The 27883-nt window shown below is 44.6% G+C and overlaps 1 protein-coding gene across 2 annotated transcripts in view; it reads left to right on the top strand.

The window, feature by feature from the left end:
* FCHSD2 (FCH and double SH3 domains 2) overlaps positions 1-21003 on the top strand; it is a 115597-nt gene extending 94594 nt beyond the window's left edge. For both annotated transcript variants that reach the window (XM_033052218.1, XM_033052219.1), the window contains 10 exons: positions 2074-2190; positions 2865-2969; positions 11191-11352; positions 14147-14281; positions 14587-14670; positions 15356-15533; positions 16161-16381; positions 17299-17428; positions 17576-17658; positions 18715-21003. In XM_033052218.1, the coding sequence (XP_032908109.1) occupies positions 2074-2190; positions 2865-2969; positions 11191-11352; positions 14147-14281; positions 14587-14670; positions 15356-15533; positions 16161-16381; positions 17299-17428; positions 17576-17658; positions 18715-18798 (1299 nt within the window). In that variant the 3' untranslated portion in view covers positions 18799-21003. The remainder of the gene's footprint in view (positions 1-2073; positions 2191-2864; positions 2970-11190; positions 11353-14146; positions 14282-14586; positions 14671-15355; positions 15534-16160; positions 16382-17298; positions 17429-17575; positions 17659-18714) is intronic.
* Positions 21004-27883: the final 6880 nt, after the last annotated feature.

The raw sequence follows: 27883 nt of genomic DNA on the forward strand, positions 1-27883 counted from the left end.
AATGGAGAAGATTACCAAGTGACTGAAATGTCTGGATTCTTTCCATATGAAAATGAGCTGCTGGGAACACTGAAAATATGTTATGGGCTGTTTTCACTCTCAGATGTTTCATAGGGAACAGGGAATGTCAAAGATTCTGTTCAGGTGCAAACTGTGGAAGAAGCTGAATGATAAACCAGGAAAAAATTGAGGTGAAATGTCATCTTAAGGATTGCATGTGCCTAAATAAATCCCTGTGTTGTCTTCTTCAAGTTTATAATGGATTGGCTTAACAGAGAGTATTAAAGAAGTCAGTAATGAAGGAAAAATATTCTCTAAATCCACCTCAATAAAAACCAATTTACTAATTAAATTGAGGGGATGGGTGAAGAGACCCTCACCTGAAGCTTCACCTTCCTACTTGATCATCCCAGTCTGACCCTCTCCTCTTCCTCTTCTGGGCTGCTCCACACCTTGTCTAACAATTCCCTGTGCTTGGAAAATAACACAGGCTGGGCGTTTCAGACACTCTGAATAAAGACCAGGTTCAGTTTTGGTAAGGAACTTTACTGAACCAATTTTGCCTCTTTTTCAATTATATCCCCTGACAGGCTGTCAAACAAAGTTTGTATTTTTTGTCTCTTCCATGAGGACAGTGTATTCTAAAGACCAGGAAAATCTTGTTTCCAGAATGACTTTGGTTTGCCTCCTGGTGCCTCTTGGTTTAACCCCAGCCTGTCCCAGTGCTGGTGTAGGTGATGGAACTGTCATCCTTCCTTGACAGAAATCATTCCCCTTTCCCTGCTGAAATACCTGATAACAGCATCTCTTCTTCTGCAACAGCTGGAGGCTTCCCAGCTACCCTGAAAATAATTCCATGTCTTTCTGCTCTCTTACCCTTTCCTGATGGCTAACCTTGGATTTCTCCAGCCTAAACAACCTTTTCATTCTTCTGGGCTTTTTCTCTAGTTTCAAACTGCACCTGATGAAGAAAAATGGTGTCTTTTGAACTATACAGAGTGAGAAATTAGTGACACAGGCGTTTCTTTCACACTTCAACAGCTCTGCGCATATTCTCTCTTCTTGAGTCATAGTTTATAAGGGATTTTTTTGGTTGGGCAGGATTATGTCAGGACTTGTGATAGAAAGGAATGCAGGGGCTGTTATGGATTGCAGTGACTGGATCAGGGGGAAAAAAAAATCGCAGGGAGGTTGGAAGGGGTCTCTGGAGGTTGTCTGGTGCAGAGCTGGTTGTCCAGGCTGTATCCAGATGGCTTTTGGATATCTTCAGAGATGGAACCCATCCCAAATGATTCTGTGACTCTGTTACAGATGGAAATGTTGGAAAGATTGGGAATTAGTTTAGTGATTCCATGCTGGGAAAGGTTTCTTTTCTGTTCAACCTGTAGACAGCAGAGAACTACTTAGTTGGAACTCCTTGAGGGGAACAGTTTTACTTTTTGTCATTGACAAAACAAAAACAGGAGTAAGGTGGAATAATATGGAAAATGTGATGGGAAATTTCAGTCTGTGTTTTGCAGACACATTTTTAGACAGAAACTGCTGTGCTGTACTAAATTATTTGATGACTTTGTGGTTTGATCACAGTTTACAAAGACTGAGCCCCTTGGTCACACCAAACCTTTCATCTTTAGGAAGGACTTGTTCCCCAGGGAGGATCTGGCACAGATTGCCCAAGGCAGCTGTGGCTTCTCCATCCCTGGCAGTGCCCAAAGCCAGGTTGGACAGGGCTTGGAGCACCCTGGGACAGTGGAAGCTGCCCCTGCCCAATGCAGGGATGGCACTGGATGGGCTCTAAGGTCCCTTCCACCCCAAACCATTCCATGATCTTTGCTTCCTATAATGCCTGTTTTCTTTGGGAATTGAATTCTTGTGAAGTTCTGGCTTTTGGAGTTGCCTTCCACAACCTGGTACCATCCCAAGGTTCACCAGGAAGTTCTTGTCGTACCTTCCTTGTTTCATAAGAAACAAGATCCCCGGCTGATGAACATCTCACAGAGTTACCCTGGAGGTCAGCACAGATCTAGCCTGGGGTCTGGGCCATCATAACTTGTTCCCTTTTCCCTGTTCCAGAGCCGACAGCTGGAATCAGAGACAGGAACGACGGAGGAGCACAGCCTGAACAAGGAGGCGCGGAAATGGGCGACACGGGTGGCCCGCGAGCACAAGAACATCGTCCACAGCCAGAGGGTAGGTCTGGGGCAGGCACATTCCTGGGGACAGGAGCTGCTGCAGGCACCAGGGAATTCATTACCCTGCATTCATGTGGGTGGCAAAAGCCTGTTCCACACCAGGGAAATGTAAGAAGATGGAAAATCAGCTGTGAATTGATAAATTTGTTTCTGTGGCTCAGCTCTGAAGAGCCAAGGGCTGTGCTTGGCAGTCAGGCAGCTGGATTTTGGAATGTGTTGAATGTGTCTTTTAGGAGGGAGAATAAAGACACAAGTTTCCTGCTCTTCCCCAAAATTCCAGGCATGTAGGAGTCTGCTATGCTTTCACCACACCCTGCCCAGTTTCCTGGTCATCCATATAATTCCAGCCCTGGGCACAGCATCAACTGGAGAAAAACAACATCCAGAATGCTCTGGCATGTTTGGGAAGGCTCCAGGGAGACCTCAAAGCCCCTACCAGTGCCTAAAGGGGCTCCAGGAGAGCTGGAGAGGGAGTTTGGACAGAGATGGAGGGACAGGACACAGGGAATGGCTTCCACTGCCAGAGGGCAGCATTAGAGTCATCACCTTTGATTTCCTGGGATGGACCTTTGGGCATCCCCAGCATCCAGCGAACAGTAACTTCCCTGATTGTCACAAGTGTTTGTCTCTGGCATTTACTGCACTCATGGTGTGTTTCCTTGTTCCTGGCAGACCCTGGAAGAGCTGGAATGCCACGGGCCTGTGATGTCCGAGCAAACCCGAGCGGAACTGGAGCAGAAAATAGATGAAGCCAGGGAGAGCATTCGCAAGGCTGAGGTAAGGAGGAAATCCCTCTGCCATTTTCACTTCCTTCCCACAGGTAGATCTTTGTTACAGCTGTTGCATTTGGTTGGTGAAAATGTGTCTTTTAAGCACCAAAAGCCAGGGAATTTTAAGATTTTTTTTTTTCTTCATTTGGTATTTATCAAATCTCTCAATGAACTTAACGAAACTCCAGATCTGAAGAGTGGTATTAAAAACACCTCCTGATGAAGAGTGAGTCCTCTTGCTGCATTTTCCACTGTCAAAGGTCAAGAATCTCTGTATTTAGGGGCTTCATCTGAAACACATTGAAAAACAATCTTTTTGTTTTTACTAATTTCCTTCTGCTTGAAGGAATTATTACCAAAAAATGGTGATTTTATCTCTGTCTTCATATTTTTAGGTTCTAGAAGCAATTGCCACGTGCTGTTGTAGTGGATTTTGATACACAAACTAAATCTGACTGTTGGTGGGAAAACACTGGAAATAATCCTTTAAGTGTACTGTGAGGTGCTTTTTAAAAGGGTTACAGAGGTTTTTGAGATCTGTTGTGGGTTAAGACTCATGAAAAAATTAACTTCTTATTTGGCTGCCAGTGTTGTGTTGGTAAAAGTGAACTGTTTTATGGCCACTGAGTGAAAAACCCCATTGCAGGCAGCAGGATCTGATCTGCTGGGTTTTGGATGAGTGGATTGCTTAATTAAAACTAGGAGAAACATAATTGTTTCAGTGAAGTGCTTCTCATACCTCAGAGTACCTGATGTAATTAGGAATGTGATTTACAGGTGATGGGGTTAGAAAACACAGAGCAAAATTATTCCTCCTCCTAGCAGGAGAATTACCAGGCTCCCTTTAAAGCAAATGCAGGATATGGTTTTTTTTAAACCTAAACCTTACAGAAAGGGGTTTAAAAACCTGTTTTGAGTAAATTATTTCCAACAGACCATACTCCAGAATACTTGTGTATATACATACATAGTTAATGATTAAATCTGCAAGGATGAAAGATAAAAGCAGCAGCAAGAAATAAAATCGGGATAAGAAGTTGACAAAGAAAAAGTTCTTGCACCAAAATATTTTAAAGGATACAAAATAAATCAGTCTGGAACTTAAGTGACTTAGGAGAGAGAGAAAGTTCCAAGAAGTAGGTTTCCTATGTATTATTTTCTCCAAGACGTGTGTTTTAGCTAATACAGACAAATAATGTGTTTTCCTGGTTTTCCAGTGAGTTGGAGCTAAACAATCCCTTATCTTTCCAGTATTTGATGTGTGCCCTGTTTTACAAGGGAATATGGTGCCAGTGCCAAGTACCTGAGGATGAAACTCAGCTATTGGGGGATTTTTGCCAGCTTCTTTCTCTTTTGCTGCATATTTTAAAGACATGAAGTTGTGCCTGAGCTTTTGGAGTGGTGTGGAAACCACTTTGTGGGACTTCTCTGTATTGCCACCAAAGCTGTTTATAGTGGAACATTGTGGGGTTTTTTCAGATAAGCCAGTAAGTGAATTTAGGGAGATTTTATTTCCACTTGGGAATGCCTTTTTGTTTTAGCCCTGTTGGTCCCCTCTCCTCTGAGTTCAAGACCATGAATTAGAAAAGAGATTTCTGCACAGACAAAATCCTGGAGAAGAACAACCTAAGCTTTGAGCTGAAGCCTTTTCTTTGGGAATGCAATTATAATTCCTTCCAGTGTGTGAAAACCAAACATTCCTGCATATTTAAGTGCAACTGATTGAGTTGGAATTACTGAGGGTTGGGTTGAGGAGTGGTATTTGTGCAAGAAGTTATTTAGGCTGTAAACAGAAGGCTGTGGAGTTTTTTTTGGTATCACATCTGAAGGTGTGTGAGGATGACACAGAGGTTTGATTTTTATTTCCTTTTTCTCTTGAAAAGCTTTTTATTTTTATGGAAATTTTTGTGCCTGTTCTGTCCCATTTTGGTTTCTTGACTCATTCATTTTCCTTTGCCAATCCACTTGCTCCCTTCTTTTCTGTCCTCGTCATTCCTGAAGGGGAAGTCAACTTTGCAAACACATTGGAATTAATTTTATCTGGTTGGGTTAGAGAGGGTTTTATTGGTAAAGGTTTTCTTTTTTTCCAGGGTGTAATGGGCATAGAAGTGCTCATCTCACTGCTCTCTTCCTTGGAGACCCTGAATCCAGGGAAATCTACCCCCTGGGAGGAGCTGAGGAGCTGTTCCATATGGATAACTGGATTTAACAAATACAGGGATGTGGAAACAGGTGTAATTTGAAAGTACAGCAGAGGAATTGAGTAAAAATGCACTCAGGATCAGGAAATATTGGAGAATCCCAGGGTTTTTGTCTTCTACAAGATTAATATAAAGCCTCAGATTGGCACATCCACAGCTCAGTGGGTTATTTCTGATCTTTTTCTCCCTGGGATAAGAGCTATGATGTTTTCTGGGAGCAAGCTCCTTGATTAGAGTTGGGGGGAAATTAGGAATTCCAGCAGAGTGGTGCTGTGCAGGTGATAGGTGGCAGATGTGACTGTAACTGATAACCAGAACACACATTTTTGTGTTAAAATTGGAAAAATTGGAGTTTGTTAAAGGAAGGGGTTTTGGGGGTGGTTTTTTTGGATTGCTTCTTTTCAAAGGAAGTGTTAAAATAATGTTAGATTTTGAGTGATAATACCTCTGGCACTGGCAAGGCAGTAAAATTGACTGTAGTTAATGACACACTGTGGAGTTCAGATCCAGAGGGATTCCATCCTTCTCCCAGCAGCATTGAACACTTTGATGAAGACAAGCCCTGAGAGCACAGGGTGCTCCTTTCAGATTGAAAGTGGCACAATTCAGGCATCAGCTGTAAAGGAGATCAATTGAAAATTTGGAAATTGATATTGAAAACTGATAATCTGAAAATAAACCATTCTTGGATCTCCTCTGTACTCACTCATCCAATTCAGGTAATTGAAGTAGAAAGAACTTCTGTGTTATCACCTTTGTTTTCTGTGACAGCAGGAAGGAAGGAATTGAGCTTTCCATTTTCTCCCTGCCCGAATCCCTTTATCTTTCACTGACTGGAGACAGAAATTTACTGGGAAATTAGCCTCTCCTGGTGCTCCAGCCCCTTCCCCAGCTCTGTTCCCTTTCCTCTCCAGCCCCTCAATGTCCTTCTTGTCCTTCTTGAAGCTGCCCCCAGGACTGGAGGTGCCTCAGCAGTGCCAGCACAGGAGATTTCCTCATCTCCTTTTCCCTCTTTTCCCAAAGACTCCAGCGTGGGTCTCCCCAAGCAGTTCAGTTGTCCCAGGGCTGACATGATTCTTCTCCAGGATGGTGGGAGGTTTCCCATTTGCTCTCAGGTCTTTGGGTCTCCACAGCAATTAATCCTATTCCCACTTAATTATAGGGGGATGCATTTTGTGTCCTCATCAGGATACCTGCAGCTCTCCAGAGAGTGTTTGTACCAGATTAGATCTGCTTAAGGCTCACTGCAGCGCTCTTTACTCGGTTTGATCAGCTCAGAGGTGTAGGGCCATTTTAAATTGTGCATGGGGGGCTGGTTTCTCCCTCTCCTTGTATTTGGCTGTGGATATTTATTGCTGTGTTGTGTCACAGTGGGAACAAAGCTAATTCCATATGCTTCAGGGAAAGAAACAAAATGGAGTTGCAGAAGCACAGGATGGTTTGGGTTGGAGGAGACCTTCAGGATCATTTAGTCCCAACCCCTGCTGTGGGCAGGGACACCTTCCACTAGACCAGGTTGCTCCAGACCCTGTCCAGCCTGGCCTGGAGCACTTCCAGGGAATAAGGCTCCTGATCCAAAGAAAAGGAGAATTTGTAAAATGCCACTCTCTGCCATCAGGAAGCAAAGGCTGGGAGAGCTGTGCAGGGAGCCAGGTGCCTTCCCTGCAGGAGATGTGTAGGAGTTGCTGCTCTTTGCAGGTCAGCAGATTCAGGATTGGCCTGGAAAAGTCCTGGTGACATCCACAGGAATTTCAAACTCTCTCAGTGAAAAACAGTGAGGGAGGAGAATGACTTTTTACACGGTGGGTAGTGCCAGGACAAGGGGAATGGCTTCCCAGTGCCAGAGGGCAGGGAAAGACGGGATATTGGGGAGGAATTCCTGACTGTGAGGATGGGGAGACCCTGGCACAGGTGCCCAGAACAGCTGTGGCTGCCCCTGGATCCCTGGCATTGTCCAAGGCCAGGTTGGACACTGGGGCTTGGAGAAACCTGGGACAGGGAAAGGTGATGGGCTTTGGGGTGTCTCTAATCCAGCCTCTGCCTAAATCTTACTGAGTTTTTTGACTCTGGAATATCTATAACATTTTTCACTCTATGAAGAGCCCGTGCTCACCCCAGGACCACAGAGAAACGTGATAATAAATGTCTGTGTTTATCTCCTTACAGAATCTGGGTGGTTTCCATTCAAGCCCCGTTCCCAAAAGCTTGAGAGTCACTTCTTAAACCCTACAAATTCCATACTGTTCTGTGTGTGTAAACTTGGGAAAAATCCATCTGCCAGTTGGGCTGGAGCTGTGCAGGTGGATTCTTCTCCAGGAATAGCTTCCCCTGTGTTCCCTTAACCTTGGAATTCCCGTGGGAGAGGTGTTATGTGTGCCAGTGCCTCATTTCCTGTTTGCTTCACCCCAGCAGCCTCGTTGGATTTCAGTCCACGCAGATTATTTAGCATATAAATTAACTCCTGGAATAGCTGAACTAACCTCCCACCCAACCTGCCACTTAGAAAAGAAACTCACTCAGTGTTGTGGTGGAAAATGTGATTTATGAACTAATTCCCCACCTGGTGCAGGAAAAGGATCCAGGTTTTAGGTGAATTGTGTTGGATTTATCTTTTTGGTTTGGGGTGGTTTTGCCACAGCTTTGGGTTTTCCACCCCAAATCCCAGCAAGGCAGTACAAGTTGAATTTTTTGGTTTATTTCCTCAGGCACCCCTACTTCAGTACAACAGGCTGTGATTTAAAACTGAACTCCATCAAGTAAGACTCACTTTGGAATGTGAGACTTTGAGGGCATTCCAGGACTTAATTATAAATCAAACTGGTTTATAGTCATGTCTGCTTATGACTGTATCATAATTCCAGTGGCCCAAAATTTGACTTTTCCTGAAGAGAATGATTTAATTTTAACACTATTTCATTTTAATATCTTTTTTCAATTAAAAAGTGTGTAATTTCAACAAAAAGCATTTCTAAATGGAGACAGAAGTAAAGATAATGGATTTCCAGAATGTTTTGCCAGAATCTTTCCACATTGATTTCTTCTTGGCTAAAATAATTTGGCAAATGAGAGTGTCCAACCACTTGGGGACATGGCAGTGCTGATTGGACTCCATGATTTTGGAGGGATTCTCCACCCTAAATGATTCCAGGATTCTATGAGGTTTTTTTACTGCCATTGAAAAAATATTACAGTGAAATAAAACATTCATCACAGAAAATGGTTTGGGTCTCCTCATAATCCTAATTTAATCTTACCTAGCTCCTAAGTACAACTTTAGTGTAAAAGAAATCATTCTGAATTCTTCAGGAGAAAAAAAAATCTGGGCATGGCACCTTGAAAAGCCATGGCAAGTAAAGCAACTCTGCTTTCAGGAAAATTTGTTTAAAACTGGTTTTAACAAAAAACCTAAACCAGGATATTGAAGGGGCAACATTTGCTGCATTTCTGTGTGGTTTTACCCCAACACCTTTATAAATGGCTTTGCAGGACTTGGATCCAAGGTGTTTGTGGGATGTGAAGGGGCTCTGGGTTTCTTTCCAGCCCTTTTCTCTCCTGGGAATGGGGACCAGCTCCGTAATGTTCCTGCTGGGTTTCATTTCCCTGCCTTGCATAACAGCTGTGTATCTTCATCTTGAGTGAGCTGTGGGTCTAAAACCATTGCTTAATTAAGACTGGAACAGTAAATAAACAAAACTATTCCATCTCCCATGTGGAGCAACGTCAGGTATGTGAGGAATAGATAACAGTGTTTATATTTTTTAAAACTTGGGTGGTTTTTCCTTTCATCTTCGTAGATCCTCCCAGCAGAAAGAGCAGCTCAGAGAAGCAGGAACCCCCCAGAAGAGTTTGTACATTTTGTGGGTGGCTGATGGTTTTTTAATCAGTGCAAAAATACCCCAGGCCTGAGCTCTTAACCAGTAACTGGTGGCTGTAAACAGCAATTCCACTGTTCCACAGGAAAATGTTTGTCCTGCAGTGAGACTTCCTAACAATGAAATTTGGGCAGCACCCAGATTTCAGAGCCAGCGCTGGATTCCAGCATTCCTGGGCTTTGGAAGCTGAGCTGCCTTCCCAGAGATGCTCAGAGCTGCTGGGAATGCCAGGGGTCACTTGGTTGAAGGTATTTTCCAGTCTGTCAGTGGAGGTTTGCTCAGTCAGGGGGCACAGCACGAGTGTCCCTGGGGACCAGTGGGAGGCAGGGAAAACCAGTGGGTAAAACCTTGTTTGGTTTTCAATGTGATGATCTTTCAAGGGAACAAGACTTCCAGAAAAACTTGTGACACAATGTGGTGAAATCACCACTACTGCCCTCTTTCCTTCTTACTTAACATTTTATTCTGGCATAATGAAAGCGTCAAACCCCAGCTAATTCAGATGCAGTGACGTTTGAATGAAATGTTTGTATCTTTTTAGAATCAGGGAGTCATTGAGTTGGAAAAGCACTCCCAAGATCATTGAGTCCAACCCAGCACTGCCAGGGCCACCACTAAACCATGTTTAAATGTGTAGAGAAGCAGAATAAAGTTCTGCTCCTGAGTGCTATTTTATTTGTATTTTTCCTACAGGTAGGAAGCTTTTAACTCTGGTCTACCAGCATAATTATTTAGGTTAAAATATAATTTCAACTTGTAAATAAATTTCAAGTGCAGGCCTGACCTAATGCTCCTGGTACTTTTATGGCTTGTCTACAGTGGAATGAAACTCAAAACATTTGTGGTTTGGAACAAATATTTGTTGACTGTTAAGGCTTCTGGGTGTAAATAGGGAGGGGGAACTCCATTGGATTTGCTGGGTACGTTGAATTAAAACCTCTTGTCAAGTACACTCAAGGATTTTGGAGCAGCTTGTTTATTTTAGCTCACAATTTGTACAAACAAACTACAGCAGAGCGAGGACTAACAGAAACTGCAGATGTTTGTAGCAACCTGGACCAATGTTTATTGCTGTAGCATAACTCAGCCTAACTGGAAATTGCATAACGAGGTAAACAGCAAAACAACTGGGCTGGGCAACTCCTTGGTGGGGGCACAGGGGAAGTGCTCATAAATGGGTGTTAGGATGTAAGGACAAGTTAGGGGAAAGCTACTTCACAAATAAATATATAAATTTTTTAAATTTATTATTTAAATTTATATATTCAAGGCCAGGCTGGACAGGGCTTGGAACACCCTGAAGGATTTTGGGATGAGCAAGGGCAGCAGAGGGTTGTTGAGAGGGCTGGTCTGGACAAAAATGTCTTCAGTTTTATCCCTGGGTTTGCCCTCTGCTTCTTGATACAAATCTGCTCTTGCTGAAATCCTGAACTTCTTCACGCTGCTCTTCCCATCCCTCCTGTTTAGGCTGTGAACTAATTTGGATCAGGGTGGTGCTTTGCCATGAATTTGTAAAATCCTTGGCTCCGTTCACCAGTGAGTGTGCCAGGATGCTGAAGTGAACCCAGCTGTCAGAAAACCTCAATTTTCATGCTGTTCTGAAGACAGAAATCCTGAAACTGTTTGTTGGAGTGCGATACTTACTTAATTTGGGGATTATTAGCATATTGTGCTTCCATAACAAATGAGTTTCCTGTGATCTCTGGCATGTGCTGGTGGAAAAGAGCCTCGCTTGGGAGGTGGTGTGTGTGTGTGTTTATCCTGTCAGGTTTGTTTGTGTTTCACATCCAGCTTAGTCACCTGGAAGGGTCTGCACTGTGGATATTCCTAATTTTAAAAATGTTGGGAAGCACTGGGTTGTTGGACTTTAAAGCTACACTGAGCTACTTAAGGGTATGAATTTGGTGTGAGCATAAACTCAGAGGTGTTATTTTAAAGAACACCAAGTGGTGAGACTGGCTGGGCCTCCAGAAAACCATTCCCTGTGTCTTGGCTCACACCACATTCACACAGGCAAGGAGATGAGGAGTGGGACTCATTTCCAGGAGTGGGACTCATTCCTGCAGGGAGCAGCTTTGGGAGCCGCCCGGATGGTTCGTGGATCAGGTGGGATCCCGAGGAGTTCTGAGCTCTGTGTGTGTGTTTGTGTCCCCAGATCATCAAGCTGAAGGCAGAAGCACGGCTGGAGCTGCTGAAGCAGATTGGGGTGTCGGTGGACACGTGGCTCAAGAGTGCCATGAACCAGGTGATGGAGGAGCTGGAGAACGAGCGCTGGGCCAGCCTGCCCTCGGTCACCAACAACGGCTCCGCGCACCTGGTACGGACTGCCAGGGGACACCTCTGCCAGGGGACACCTCTGCCGGGGACACCTCTGCCAGGGGACACCTCTGCCCGGGGACACCTCTGCCAGGGGACACCTCTGCCAGGGGACACCTCTGCCCAGGGGACACCTCTGCCAGGGGACTCCTCTGCCCAGGGGACACCTCTGCCAGGGGACACCTCTGCCGGGGACACCTCTGCCCAGGGCTGCTCCTCGCTTCCGTGGAATACAGCAGCTCCACTGGAGGGGAGAAGGATCCAGGGAGAGCTCAGAGCCCCTGGAAGTGCCTGAAGGGGCTCCAGGAGAGCTGGAGAGGGACTGGGGACAAGAATGGAGGGACAGGACACAGGGAATGGCTTCAAACTGACAGAGTAGGTTTAGATTCAATATTAGGAAGGAAGTGTTCCCTGTGAGTGCGGTGAGGCCCTGGCACAGGGTGCCCAGAGAAGCTGTGGCTGCCCCTGGGTCCCTGGCAGTGTCCAAGGCCCGTGTTTCTTTGAAATTTCTTTCATAGTTTATATTGTTACTTGGAGATTTTCAAGTGTGGAGATGTGAGTGTCAGCCCTCCAAAATCCCAAAGGAATTCCTGTGCTGAGTTTCAGTTCAGATCCTCTCTGGTTCCAATAGATGAGGATTTGTTACACAGCAGTGTTAAACAGGGATTTTATTCCATTTCTTTTTGTACTCCACCTCCTTTAACTTCCCTCTGTGCCTGTTGGGCTGCTCCCATCCCTCATTCCCAGTCTCCCCAGGCATGGCACAGTTGGCCCTGGAGCCGAGCCCCCCTGTGCTGGTGCCAGACGATGCCACAGCCTGGGAGGTTCAGCTCTGACTCTCATTTTCTCCTTTTACACTTACGTAGACTCCTGTATTTAAAAAAGGCTCTGTTGACCTTGGCAGGCCAGACAGGGACAGCCCAGAGATGGAATTCTTAGAGCTGGGACCAAAATTATGCCAAAATTCAGGGGAATTACTGCAGTCTGTAACAAGGAGCACTTTCACTGCAGCCTGGAGGAGTGGGAAATGTTTTAACAGAGCTGGGGAGGGGGCTGGAGCCCCAGGAGGGGCTGAGGGAGTTGGAAAGGGGCTCAGCCTGGAGAAGAGGAGGCTCAGAGGGGCCCTTCTGGCTCTGCACAGCTCCTGACAGGAGGGGACAGCCAGGGGTGTTGGGGTCTGCTCCAGGGAATAGGGACAGGACCCATCTGTGTCTACGTGCAACAAAACAAGATTTATATTTATATTTATTTTAATATTTATTTATATTTATATTTATATTTGTATTTATATTTATATTTATTTCCATCTGTTTTTTTAATGTATACAATCTGCTTTTTTGATCACCTCCCCTGCTTTTCTTCCTGTGTTTGCTGCGTGTCCCTTTATTGTCCTTCTGTCCCATACATTTATTCCTTGCTGATGCCATCTTCCATCCCAGAGTCTGGAGAAGGATGAGCTTTGTCAAGCAAACCTCACAGTTTCCTGTTTTCCCTCTCCATGCCTGCTTCCCAAATGATTCCAGCCGAGGAGTTCAGAGCAGCCCAGGCGCTGAAAATGAAAACGTGTTTTTCCTCCTCGTCTTAGAAAACCAGGAGCAGATGTTGCCCAAACCTTCTAGACATGATTTGCTGATTTCCATGATGTCCCAGCTGGATGTCAGCCCTGGCTGCTGGGACCATGCACAGCAAAAAGCAGAGAAACAGGAGGGGAAACATCAAATTTGCCACAATTTGTAGCTGGTTGCTGATCTCCCAAAACATTGCCCAGCTTAGGACAATTTTTTGGTTATCCCAACATCTAGGAACACACCAAAGGAGAGATGGAGGCAAACTGCTCTTGAATGAGAGTTAGTGAGGAAGAAAAAATCACCAGAACAGCAAGGATTTGGTTTGGAAACGGTAACATAAAAACTAATTAAGCCAGAACATGATGAAGTTTTGTGCTCTTCTAGCCCAGGCCTAGAAGAGCAAAGCTGTCAGAGATCTGGTTTAGGGAAGCTGCACAGGGAATTTGTAGGCTCAGCTTAACAGGTTTTTTTTTTGTTTTATCACTCTCTCACTTTTCACAGAGAGCACCACATACACTCCCAAATTAATAGGAATAAACACAGGGAGGATGGCTCTACATGACAGAACTGATTCACAGAACTGTTTTCACAGAATAATTCATCATTTTTCACATGAGATAAAGTATTTATTCAAAACATAACCCAGGCACGAGGCCAAAGCACAGCTTATGGCAGTCTTACCCAAACTTGTATTTTTCCAGCACAATGACTTCAGGTTTTATTTAAACTTTTATAGCAAGTTTTTACAAATGTTCCCATCTCTAGGAATTTTTGTAATAAACTGCAGCAAATCTGTTGTGCAGAACAGACCAGCTAGAAGGTTGATTTGGGGGTTTATTTTTTTAAACTTTAAATATTTCCATTGCAGATTTATTTTATAATACATGGTCACAGGTACATTAATTTTTCAGCAGCACAAATTCTCTTTTTTCCATTAAACTGCTTTTTGTGCCTCTGCAATGGCATCTCCAAAGTACTTTAGTCACAGATTATGTGAAAAATGGATTTTATAACTGTCCAGCAGTTGAGCTGGAGCTTCCAAAATCTTCTGCAGTGCTCTTTAAAGTCCACGTGCTTGTGCTTGAACAAAGAAATCCAGCTGAATTACTTTCAATAACAAAATGTCATTAAAAACACACACTGAAAAGTATTAACCTGCTCATATTTATTATTTCTTCACCAATTTTTAGCATCTGCTGTAATGCCAACTGGAATTTGTTTTACCAGGTCAATGCTGATGCAGAAAAGGAAGAAGGTGAAGAGTTTGAAGACAGCATGGATGTTTTTGATGACAGCAGTTCTAGTCCTTCTGGTACTCTCAGAAATTACCCCCTCACCTGCAAAGTTGTTTATTCCTATAAGGTTAGTGATTTTTTTTAATTGATTAGAGAAATTAATTATATTTAAAAAAACAAATAATAAATGTGCCTTGCTGGAGGTTTGCTTTTCTGATAGGGTGATATTCAGGGAGATTCATCTGTTCTTCTGAGGGAGAAGGGCTTTTGTGAATGGAACCTTCATTGGCACACTATAAATTATGTTAAAGCTTTCTGTTTTTCAAAACACATCACTTCTAATCAAAGTCTAGATGGGAATATTCTTTCCACTGCCCATGCCTTGCCCTTAAAGCCACTCTTCTTTTCCACCCTTCCTGTCCCACATTCCAGGCTTCTCAGCCAGATGAACTGACCATAGAGGAGCACGAGGTGCTGGAGGTCATTGAAGATGGAGATATGGAAGACTGGGTAAAGGTATCATTTCCTGAGCCTGTTCCCCTGAACCCTTCTAGGATGGAACTTGGGGTGGGGGGATGCTGGAAACTTGAAAACTGGGAGTTTTGAACTTCTGTGCTGTCAGGCACTGACCCCCAAAAGAACAATGCATTTGACCTGAGGCTGTGGAAAAGGCTTTCAAAACTGAGTAACAGAGTGAGGGTCACAGGTGTGTGGTTTAAATAGAAGTGTGTAATATCACAGAGTGAAAAATTTAGAATTTAGAGTTTTAAAATATAGCAGTACATAAAGAGCAAAATGAAAGTTTTAGGGCAGAAGTGTCTTTCTGATTCACCCCCTTCTTCATAAGTCTGGGTAGTACTTTAGTAATTAGATAAAAATGGTGCACTGCAGGTCACGAGTGTTTAGGTCAAAAATAAAAATAATTTAAGTGTTAGTTCTTAATTAAACAATTAGGCCTTAAAAAACCTTGTAACAAAAGAAATACATCACCATTTTTAACTTGTTAACTAGAAGTGCTGTAGCAATCACTGTAACATAAAAACGAATAAACATCTAAGTCCAAACAAAAATTACCATCTCCTGCACATTCAATACTGACCCTTAGGGGAAAAAAAAAAAAAAATATTTGAAACAAGGGGAAATGCTGGGATTCTTTCCAGAGCAGTGTTCACAAGCAGAGAACGTTGTTGTTGATTCACAGGCACGGAACAAGGCGGGACAGGTGGGATATGTGCCCGAGAAGTACCTGCAGTTCCCAACCTCCAGCAGCCTCCTGAGCATGCTGCAGTCCCTGGCTGCGCTGGACACCCGATCCCACACCTCCAACAACTCCACGGAGACTGACCTGGTGCCAGGCAGCCTCAACGGAGACTCCAATGGTAAATTCCAGTTAAACATACACTGCAGATTGAGCTGGCTCTTCATAACACTCTGGACATCCAGTCTGGGAGATTTTCCCAGATTTCATGGAGTCACATGGTCATTAAGGATAGAAAAAGACCTCCAGGAGCATGAAATGCAACCTTTGACCAAATCCCACCATATTGCAAAGTCTGCTCATTTTTTAATGCTTCCAGGCATGGGAGCTCCATTATTTCCCAGCCTGTTCCAATGTTTAATCACTATTCCAGGGAAGAAATTTTCCCTAACATCCAACCTGAACCTCCCCTAGCGCAATTTGAGGCTGTTTCCTCTTGTACTTATCTCTGGTTTCCTGGGAGAAAAGGCCCCACCTGGCCACAACCTCCTTTCAAGGAGCTGCAGAGAGAAACTGACCCATATCTGAACACAGCCATGCCCAGTAATTATCTCTCATAATAAATCTGCATAATTCACCTCTTTAGCTCATACAGCTGAGATTAAAATTAAGGAAAACCGCAATAATCTGGGTCAGCAATAATAGAATCTTTAAAAGAACTTCAAAATCACCAGCTCCAGCTGTCAAACTTCGTGTGTACTCAGTTTTTTTTCTGAGCTCACTGGGTTTTCCCTTTCCCATTTTGCAGTCTGTTTTGTAAAAGCACTTTATGATTACGAGGGGCAGACAGATGATGAGCTGTCCTTCCCGGAGGGAGCCATCATCCGCATCCTGAACAAGGAAAACCAGGATGATGATGGGTTTTGGGAGGGAGAATTCAACGGCCGCGTCGGGGTCTTCCCCTCGGTGTTGGTTGAAGAGCTCACGGCCTCAGAGAACGGAGAGACTCAGTGGATTGGGGATATCCAGGTATGGAAAGTTGGCTTGGTTTCTTATTTGGGCAATTTGCAAAGATCTGGCACTTGTTCAGGGGGAAAAAAAAGATCAAAACTGGTTTTAAGAAAATAAATCAGAACCAATTTAGGAAAAAAAAAACAACCCAAGCCCTCGGTGCTTGCATTTTAGTTTCTTACCCAGCCTAATAACTACCAATTGATGTATTTTTGCAAATTAGTGGATAAAGGCAGATACTTGGGTAGAAAGGAATCAAAGGAGAAAATTCACAGTTTAGTTCCTGTCATTAATTTATGAGAGACTGAGATGTCAGACACAAGCTGTAAAGAGAATTACAGGCTCTTGCAGCTCTAATTTAGTGTTTTCATACTTAAATCTGTTCTGTATCCTCTCAATTTTAAAGGGGCAGGATACTGCCAAGTTTTGGGTTACAGTAATTTTGGCAAAAATATCCTCATTTCTACAGCGTAGTTCTATGATCTTTATATCCTATTAGAAAATCAGACACATTTGAATGTGGAGTTTGGAGGTAGAAACTGCACTGCCATATTTTCTACAATGGAATTTTTCAGTGTTCTTATTCATTGATTTAGGAAGACCCTGAAAATGAACATTTAAATGCATTTGGGCATGATCCCAACACTTCCATGTGAATCCCACTTGGCCAAGTGACATTTTTCTTTCAAATAACCTTCAGAAATCCTCTCTGAATTACCTGGGAGAGGCTAAAAATTTCTGCTCAGTGGCAACCTGTGATTTTAAAAAATGGAATCCCTGTTGGATACCTTGGCTTTCCTTCCCAGACTTTCCTGCCAGCTACTTTTCCTCTGGAGGGAACTCGCTGGAGTAGGAGTGGGTTGGAAAACTGATGTGTGTTTGTGTTAAATGCGCCAAGGAGGATTTGCTGCAGCCTCTCCCTCTTTTTGGCACAGGTATCCCCGACTCCAAAGGCCAACAACTCGTTGCCACCACTGCCTCTGTATGACCAGCCTCCCAACAGTCCCTATCCCAGCCCGGATAAGAGAGGATCCCAGTTTTTCCCCAGATCTCCATCGACGAACGGTGAGAAATTTGCCAATGTTTTGGGTGAAGGTTTCATTTAGAAGCCTTTTATAGGGGGAGCAAAAAATAAAAAGAGAGCATTTTTGCCACATAAATTCAGCAATACTGAGGGACTTCTTTGTAACAGGGTGTTGCTTATTCCCTCAGAAAACAGCTTTGGTTCAGAGTCCCCTGGATTCTCCCAACCTCCACGAATTCCTCCGGAAAGTTCCTATGGCAAACTGCGGCCTGTAAGTGACCAGCAAATCCTGTGGGTTTTATTGGTAAAATATTATATAATGTACAATTATATTAATATTATATAATTATTATAACATATTAATAGTTACAGTCAAAGGGTAACAGCCCTAAACAGAGCTGAAAAAGAGGTGGGGAGTAAATGCCAGAATAGGTCAGTCCTGTGGTTTATACAGTTCCTGCTTTCCAGCAGCTTCCTGCACTTTTGGGATTCTTATTTATTTCCAACCCCTTTGGTTTGAGGGGTTTGGATTCACAATTCTAAATGATGATGGTTTTGTGTTGTCTTTGCTGCCTAGAAAAAGGACATTTGCCAAAAAAGGAAGGGAAGAATTAAATCACTTTGAACTTGATAAAATCCATCTCCTATGATTAACTTTGAAATCAATTTTTAGGGGTTTCAAAGCCCTAAACCAAATCATACTAAAACATAACATTTGTGTTCTCCTGGCCTCCTCAGTGAATGAGGTTGCAGAAAAGAAGCATTTTTGGGTATGCAAAGAATATATCCTGAATATTGCAGTATTGGACAATTTAGTGCAGGATTGCTCCACAGTTTGTGTTTTCCAGAGCAAGTCTGGTATATTCTGAAATGGTGTCCTAAAAACCCCGTGTGATCTCTGTCTGGAGCAAAAATGACTGCTGTGCCAGAGTGATGAAAACATCAGATTTTGTGTGTGTATTGTTGAGGTCAGTGATTGATGAAGTATCAGTGAGTCAGGTGCAGCAGAACATCCTGGTAGTTCCCACTCCAGGCAAATTCCAGGCAAAAGCACCATCAGGTTCAGCATGTGATGAGCCTTTCCCAGGCTTCCATCCTGCCTTATCCATGGAATAGATGTGGGATTGCACCCTGGAGAGAATCTGTGCCAGGTCGTAAGGAGAAAATCCCTGCAGGCTGAGCTGGGGAGCAGTGGAGCTGCAGCCAGCTGGACACACGAGCTGTTGGCATCACCTGGAGGGAGGCCTGTGCAGGGAATTTCTGTTGGGGTTTTCTGGTGGAATTTGGCCATTCTGTGGCAGTCACAGGCTGGTTCTGCATGTTGCAGGTGCGAGCGGCTCCACCGCCCCCGACACAGCACCACCGCCGGCCCACGGAGAAGATCGAGGACGTGGAAATCACTCTGGTGTAACGAGGGGACTGGCTAATTAGTAGTGCTACAATCAAGGCCAAACACAGCTTTTGGTCAATCTCCATTTTAGGCACCTTTGCATGAAGACTTGGACTAGAGCGAGCGGTAGGGAGGATTTTATGTGGCAGTGACCTGGCGGATTCCTTCCCACAGTCATGAATATTTTGTGCCTTTTGTTTTTTTGTTTGTTTGGATTTCTCTATGTCATTCTTCCTCTCTTAGCACAAACCAAGACAGGCCAAGATTGGCTGTTTTTCTTGGCTGAAGATGCTCCATTTTTATGTGGAGACAAAGAAAGAGCCCCGTTCGTGCAGCTTAGTCTTAGCATCCTTTGCTCCTGTGCATTAGTACAGTATATTACTGTTGCCATAGGAATGTGTTAAAGATTGTGGATCCTTCCAGTAGCATCACCTGCCTGATCAGGTATTCATCAGAAGAATGAAAAAGGGAACAGAAAAAGAAGTCTAAAGGAGAGGCTGGCTCCTCTTGAATCCCCCTGCAGAAAGGAAGAGATGGGAAAATGATCTCCTGGAGAAGCAAAAGCGTTCCTTCCATGGGTGCTCCCCTTGTCAGTGATTCACAGCTGAACATTCTGCCTTTGGATTTTTGTGTTTACTCAGTGCATTTACTCGTAGAGGATCTAACATGGAGGTGCTGAACCAGCAGCAACATCTTCTTCCACAGCAGAAACCAACGGGTAGAAAAGTGAAAAAACAAGTGGGATTTTGTCTAGATCTGAAAATTGAGCTGCTTTTTCTTTTTTTTCTTTTTTTTTTTTTTTCTCCTTAGCAGATTTTGGGGATTTTGGATTTTTTGTTGGGTTTGTTTTATTTTTTTAAAGCATTTGGGTCACTCTTGCCCCAGTTATTGCCGTGTACATTATTATCCAACGTTAGCAGTGTATCTTTGTCATCAAACCACCTGAGTTCTAGAGTTAGCAGTTCCATTTAGAGTATTTACATGCATTTAATTGTTGCATTGGATGGTCCTGTAGCCTTTTCCTACCCCAATCCCATTAACCAGCCAAAGCCAGGGAGCCAGGAGCAGCTCCAGGTTCTGCCTTCACACCACCTTCGTGCCCAAGATGTGCCCAATTCCTCTCAGAAAAGAAACTGAGAGGAAAAGAGTTTCACATTCCCCTCAGAGAGCTCTGAAGAGGGAGCTTGGATTTTGGTTTTCTGAGAAAAATGGGCAAAGAATATCCTGAAGTTGAACGTGGAGCGGAATGGTTGGAGTGGAGGAAAAAAAACCTGGATGAAAACAGGTTTTTCTTTGGTACTGACTAAAATACTGTCAGCATTCTCCATCAGATGAAAACTTCAGATCAAAGGCATCCAGAGGTTGGGTTTGGAGCTGTTTAAGGGTTCTCTTGTGTCTTCATGGTTTTTTTTTCAAAGCCAGTAATTTTTTTCTACCTTTAGTTTACTAACAAGGGCTATTTTTTGAGGCTGCATTTACAACAAAACCCCAGCGACTCATCTAACAAGATTTTATCCTAAACTTTGCACATACTTGGAAATGCCAGCCCAGGCTGGGTCTCTGAGACATCCAGTGCTTGCCAGTCTCCTTTCCCAGTGGGATCCTTAACCAAGAGTGGGGCTGTCTGAGGACAACAATTCATGGATCAGTTATGGAATCAGTGACTGTCCAATGAAGTCTTTTCCATATTATTCCTTCTTTTGCACCTCTTGTCCTGTTGATCTGTTTGAGGTCTTTTTATGTGTTTATCAAACTTATTCTTAAGTTTAAAAAGAAAAGTTTAAAAAAAAAAAATTTAACTGTTTGCAAACATTTTGAGATCTTCACAATGCAGAAGAAAACTAAGTTTTTGCCATAATGTTCATGTTCAATTCTTTTGGCCAGTTTTTCTGTGTCCTTCACACCCGGACTTTCAAAGATCCAGAAAATTTTTATTTAAAAGTCTCTTTAGTTGTATTTTAAAATATTTTCTGTAAGAGCTGCTAATTTTATTTAAAAAACAAAAGTGAAAAAAAAAAGAAAAAAAAAAGAAAAAGGAAGAAAAGTTGTAAAAAGATGCCTCCTTTTTAACTATGATTTCTTCATACAGGGCATGTATCGGCCGTCGCATCGTGTACAGCTCAGTACACCCTGAAAGCATCAGTGCAAATGCTTTCTTTATATTGGCTGTAAAAAGTTTGTATTTATTATGTATAAAAAGTTGAATAATAAAAAAGTGGAACTAAATCCCTGGTGCCCTGGGAGATTTGGGGAGGGAAAACCCAGGGATAAAAATCAGCATTGAGAGGGAATTTGTGCTTTTCCACAGAAACTTGAATCTTGTGCTTCTGGAAAAGGACATCCCTAAAGCCAGCTTTAAAGATCTTTTGGAAGGGGCATTTATACAAAGAGCAAAACGTTGCCAAAAATGAAGAGCCAGCAACAAAGCTCCAGTTATCAAAATAATTGCTTAATAGCCTTGATGCAATTAGGATAATTGCTTAAAGAAAGCGAGGGGAGTGATTGATAACAACCCTTCAGAGTGATTGTCCCTTAATAGGCTTGATTTGCCTAATTGTGCCAGGAGCATTCCCAGTGCATCCCAGGCCCCTCCAGCTTTGGGGTCCCTCTGTGGGCTGTGTTTCCGTGTTGGATTTTCTCACTGCACTCAGAAGCTGCCTGCCAGTGACCACCTCCTTGCTGGGCTAATCCCAGTTTCCTCCAGGTGGTAAGTGCCAAATTTCCACGTGCTCCCTGGTTTTGGAGATCTTTCTCCCTCCTGGAACACAGCACTTTGCTGTGGGGTTGGGTTGGATCTTTTTTCTCTTCCACTCTTCCCACAGAGCTGCTGCACAGACCTTCATTTTTTTCCCCTGAGCTCCTGCAGCCTCTTCCTTTGAGAAATCCCATCTTTTCTACTTTTTATATGGATTCATGGTGCTCCTCTAAAAATTATTGTCCTGCCTTGCTGCTTTGACAGCTCTGTCCTTTTCTTTCTGCTTCTTGCTTGTTGGGGTTTTTTTTCACCACCTCTGTAACTTAAAAATTATTTTAATCCTCAAATTCAGCTGCGGTTCCACTTCTCCTTTTGTCCATTTTTAACAGACCCCCTTCGTGCTGCTGCTTGTTCTCCTTCCCAAAACAGAACCAGCAGCAGCTGTGCTGTCATCCCATCATTGTTAGTTGCCATAAACTGATTTCCAAGAAAACCTCTTCTCCCTGAAGTGCCTTTCCTGCAGGTGAGAGATGGGCACGGTGTGAGCAGCACACAGCAACACTGAGAGGCAAAGAGAGTTGCTAAGGAGCCACCAAGACTCCAGGGCTCTATTTCCTGCTGGCCACAGTGAAGGAATCTGGGGAGCTTTCCCAGTGCAGAGGGTGAAATGTGGGTCCCTGGAAGTCAGCAGCAGGATCTGTTAGAACCAGGGTTTCCTCTGATTGCTTTGGTTCCCAGATTTTGGCTTTAAACTGAAAGAATGCAGATGTGGATTGGGTATTAGGAGGAAATCCTTCCCTGTGAGGGTGGGCAGGGCTGGCACAGGGTGCCCAGAGCAGCTGTGGCTGCCCCTGGATCCCTGGCACTGCCCAAGGCCAGGCTGGATGGGGCTTGGAGCAGCCTGGGACAGTGGGAGGTGTCCCTGATATGGCAGGTGTGGAATGAGGTGATCTAAGATCCATCCCAAACCAGTCTGGGGTTCAGTGATTTTCAGAAGGGTTAATAGACTCAGACTGGGTACAAGAGATGTGGTATTTGCTCCAAATTGTTTCTTTTTGTTTGTTTAATGGAAATATTGAACCAAAGCAAGTGGGCGACTTCTCTTTCCTGTATAGCACAAATGTCTCTCACTGCTGATAGTAATTAAAAAAAGAAAACAAAAAACTGCACCATCCTCTCTAAATAAAGCATCTTCTGCTTCTTGGAAGTCTGGCTGCTCTGCAGCTTGCACTGCTTTTCCAGCAAGGTCCCTATAATTAATAACTTGTAAATCCCAGCATGGCAGGGGCAGGATTAGCAGGGAATCTACCTCAGTCAGCCTTTGGAGCCTCCCAGGAAGGAGGGGATGCCACTGCCAAGGGAAGAGTTCTGTCTCCCCACATTTTTTTCCATTTGCAGGTTAGTTGCCCTGCATAAAAATCTTGGGATGGATGGGAGTAAATGTCCCCCCACAATTGGACAGGTGTCTCCAAGAGGGGGGAGCTCAGGGATATTGAGACCTCGGTGGAAGGCACTGGGGGAGGCTGGAGAAAGTGAGGGATGAAAGGGAAGAAAACTTAACTGAAGTCAGGGATGCAGCAAAGAGACAATAAAAAATGCAGCCAGGAAAATGCTGACGTGCTTGCCATGCCAAGTGGTTTCCTACTCCAGGCATTCCCCAGGGGGATTGAGGATTACAGATCTGGCAGCAGGATCAGTGCAGCAAGTGAGCCTCTGCATTGCAGGTCATTTCAGCCAGAAAATGAAAGAAAGCACTGCAGTGATACCAGAATGGAGAGGTGGGAAATCCCTCTGGTTGGTGGAGCAGCACAAGGAGGAGGAGGAAAGTGGGTCTGACAGGTACCTGTGCATCTCCTCAGATCCTGGCACTGCTGGGAAGAGCCTGGCCCCATCCTCTTGGCACCCTCCCTTCCAATGTTGCTGCACGTGGAAGCGTTCCTCTGCAGGCTGAAAATGTAGAGAATCCTACAATAGAATCAGAGGGCAGGAGGAGATGGGCTCAAGTTGTGCCAGGGGAGGTTTAAGTTGGATATGAGGGGGAAAATCTTGTCTGAAAGGATTTTCAGGCATTGGCACAGCTGCCCAGGGCAGTGGTGGAGTCCCCATCCCTGGAGGGATTTAAAGCTGTGTGGATGTGGGACTTGGGGACATGGGTCAGTGCTGAAGGAATTATTGGACTCCATGATCTGAAAGGATTTTCCTGAATGATTCTCTGGCAGGGAGAGCCTCTGTGCTGACCAGTGTTGGGCTGAGTGCTGTGCAGTGGCCGTGGAGACTGAGGAATGGGCTTCAGACTGTACCTCCTTAAGGATCCAGAGAGAGAAACAGCATTTTGCCATGGCCCTCTATCTGTTCCCAGAAATCCTTTGGAATTAAACACGTGCTGTAGCCAGTGGCAGCTTCATGTGTTGGAAATGGCTTGTGGAGGCTTTCAAATCCTGAGTGTGCCCCACCTCTCCAGGGAATGAGGCTTTTTTTTTAAATTCCCTTTTGCTATCTGCTGGATTTCACAGCTGGTATCCAAAGGGAAAGGAGCCAGGTGTGTGGGACATCCAGCTCTGGGGATCAGGAATTGCCTCTCACAGGACCTGTCACTGCCAGCCTGGAGCATGGCCAGGGATTAAATGGGCTTTACAGAAGGCTTTGGATGCTGTTGTATCATTTCACCCAAAGGTGTGACTATCCCCAGAGTGTTCTGGGTCAGGCAGGGATGGCTGTGAGGTTCAGGAAACAGGGATAACCTCACCTTTGGAGTGCTTTGTCTTCACTATGGAAGGAGGAGCTGTTCAGCCACAAGTGTTCAAGTTGAGCTCCACAAAGATCCCTGGATATTCTGAGTTGGAAGGGACCCCCAAGGATGGTGGAGTCCAGCTCTTGGAGATCTAACCCCAGCCCTTGGCATCATTAACACCATGCTCCAGTTCTGGCAGCTAAAAAACATCCCACCCCGAGCTCACCTGGCTGTGAGGTGAGCATGGAATGGGCCCCACTGAGGAGGAACTGGGAGCTCATTTCTGCCCCCACCCCTGGACAAACCCCTGTGTCCTGTTTGCCAAGCACTGCCAGCATCACCTGAAGGTTTCTCCTTGCAAAAACCAGTCTGTGCCGTGCTGAAGTGCCCCTGCTATTTCAAAATTGCTTTTATTCCGCTCCCAGATTTTCACCTTTTTTTGATGGAGTGGTTTTGGGGTTGGATTTTTCTTTTTGAATGCAGATTGAAGAGTGAGTGCTGTGAGCTGTGCTTCAGCTCTGCTGTAATTAGTTTTGTCTACTGTAATTGCCTCTCCTTTTTCCATTGTTTAGTGAAAGACGAATGAATTTCCAGGTCTGGTTGCATTGGGAATGCTGACAGCAGCTTTTTAAAATCCCACAGCACAGCTATTTGTCTTTTTTATTCAGCTGAATCCTGCAGAGTGGGACAAATTCGGCTTCTCCTCTGTGTCCTGGGCAAATTACTGCACTAATTAATTTCTCTAAGACTGGGGCCCTCCTTGCTTAGCAAAGGGAAGGGATGGAGGGAGGGCGCTGTCTGGGAAGTAGCAACAACCCTGGATTAATTCCTGGAATAAACTTGTGTGAAGAGATATGAGAAGCTGATGGTTTAAAAATAAGGTTTATGGGGTTAAAAAAACCCCTGATATTGTGGTATTAGTCCCACTTCATAAAAACATCTTGGTTTCTGAGGAAGGAGCAGCTCTAATCCATCACCCTGTTCATGCTCCCAGGATTTTCTGCTGCAGGTTTTGCTGTGGGGTTTAAAAGACAATTGTCATTTTTCTTGGGAATTTGATGGCAGAAATGACTGCTGCTCCTCAAAAACGAGGAAGGGATGCTTTGTGTGAGAGCAAGAGAAGGGGAAAAGAGGGGACTGTGCCCAAAGGACTTGTGGGGTTCTGAGAACATCAGTGGCAGTGGGAGATGACAAACCCAGTGATAGGATGCCAGGACAGAAAGATTCTGCAGAGGGAAGCTCCTTTGGGCAGGGAGAGACAGGGGGAAGGATGCTGTGAAAAGGTGTGAGCACTCCTGAGGTGCTTGGGACATCAGAGCTGAGGCTGAGCCAGGAATGAAAGTGGCAAGAGGGAAACCCAAAATGTAATGTTTTTCTAAAAAGGGTGAGTTTGGGGTTTTTTTTGCCAGAGAAACAGGTGGTAGCTTTTTTTATTGTCCATTTTTTTTTTCTTCTTTCCAAACAGAAATTTAATTACAAATATAATCCAAATATTAAATTCAATAAATATAAGTAATAATAAATACAGCACTCCCGATTCCCAGACTGCCACAAAGTATTGTTGAGGTCAGTGCAAATTATTCCCCAAGGACACTGTTGGGATTGCTCTGGGATAACGAGGCATCTCGTGTTGATTCAGCTGCCAGAGCTGCTCTGCCTAACAGTGGGGAACTGCTGCTGCTGCTTTCAAAATTACCTGACCGAGCTAATCTGAGGGTGAGGAGACAATTTATTGATTTGGAGTCCTAGCCAGACGTAAGTGGAGATAATTCTGGGATGTTAGTGGTATTATTCCTACAGAAAAGCAGGCTGGGTAAAGATTTTCAGGTTTTTATTAGCCCCTGCCAAACCATCGGGCTGCATTGCAGCTTGAATGTTTAATTTAGGATGTGAATGGCTGAGATACCAAAAATCAGAGCTCTCTGGGTGGTGGTCACGGAATATTTCTGCTGAAACTGCTCATTTTCTAAAGCAAACAGCCCCTCACACTGCTTTGAGCTTCCCCTCTAAAGCTATTTTTAACAGATAAGGAGGGGGGAAAAAAAGGTGTTAAATTTGCAGCTCTGCTTTTGCATTCTGGTCAGGTGTCTTGTCCCTCTTCATGGCTCTCCTGCAAGCTGGCATCCGAGGGTTCTGCTTAATGTCCTAGAAAATAACCTTGTGCTTGGACCAGCAGCCAGTTTATCACTGCTGCTCCCTGGCTGTGTCTCCAGGGCAGAGAGGAGACGGGGAAAAGCAGGGAAAGCAGGCACAGAGCTGGGTATTGCCAGGCTGCTCCTGGACCAGCAGCTCCCTCCCTGCTGCCACAGTGCCCAGGCTCAGCTTGGCAAAGCAGTTCTTGGCAAAGCTGAAATCCTGGGATCCCTGAGGGTCTGGGGTTGGAGACCTGAGCCCTGCTGGCTCCTGCTGCAGCCTCAGCAGGTCCTTGCAGCTTCACTGCCTCCAGTGCTCTTCAGCTCTTTAGAGGGTGTCATCCTCCCACCTGGCTGGCTCCATGGATTTCTCTGGCAGTGGGAAGCCATTCCCCCTTTGTCCTGTCCCTCCAGGTCTGTCCTGATGTGCCACATCAGCAGGGAATGGCCTTTGTCACCAGCCTTATCTCAATGCACCTGTAAATCATCACAAAATGTGGTGCTGGGGCAAAACAGCCCCTCCTGCTCTCAGCCTAGTTCCTGGGGCTTGAAAACTGATTAAGAATCACTTGCTTGAGCTGCTGGGTCTCGGGTGACAGTGCCAGGGCAAACTGCTCTCCTGGAAATGCCCATTAAAGTTTCAATTTACATCCCTCACCGAGAGCCGTGGGGCGGGTGTGAGCTGCTGGAATGACCTCTGCCAGCAGCCACTCGCTCCATTAAAGAGTAACAAGCCAAGGATTCCCACTAAACAGCACACTGAGCATCCCTACTCCATTTCCTGTTGTTAAAGGAAGTCTAAACTGTTTTATAATTTATATTTTATAATAATCTTCTTGAAGTCCTCAAAGGGAATCCAAGCAGTGAAGCAAAATCCTGTTTAGTGGGGCAGATGCCCAAAGGAAAGTGTTGGAGTGATGGAGCTGGTTGGGAACAGCCACTAAAACACTTCCAACAATTTATCAGATGTGTTGGAGGTAAGAGATTACAACCGAGTTGGCTGATGGGTCAGACCCTGTGCTTCACCAACACCTTGTTGAGTGCTGAAATTCCTGGATTAAATCCAGACATCTTCCAGTGCTCAGCTTCTGTTCTGCCCATTTGGCGATTGGTTTTCAAGCTTTAAGGTGGGAATTCTCCTGGAGGGTCACACACACCTTTCCAGAGCAGCTATTCACCCTTAGCCTGGAGCTGAGCTGGTGGAGTTTCAATCCCACTCTTCCAGCTGCAGGAAAGCAGATGGGATTGGGGCAGCTGAGAGCTGTCTCTGCCTGGAAACACAGTTCCCTCTTCCATCCCTGTCCTGCAGGATCCTGCCGTCTTCCCCTGCCTCCAGAAGGTTTGCTGGATTTACTCCCTGTGTGCTTGCCAGGCTAAGAACAGTGAATTCCCCTCGGTGTGAAATGTTTACAAAAGGTCTGTAAATGTGGCCCTGACTCCCTGTCCTGCCAGCCCTGTTCCCTCCCTCTCTCCCTGCTCCATGTGGGAAGGCAGAACACGTTTGTCAGATTTCCAGAGGTGCCAGGAGTGGTGAGTAACTCAGTGAGG

The sequence above is a fragment of the Catharus ustulatus genome, chromosome 2 (assembly GCF_009819885.2).
Source record: "Catharus ustulatus isolate bCatUst1 chromosome 2, bCatUst1.pri.v2, whole genome shotgun sequence".
Classification (NCBI taxonomy): Eukaryota; Metazoa; Chordata; class Aves; order Passeriformes; family Turdidae; genus Catharus; species Catharus ustulatus.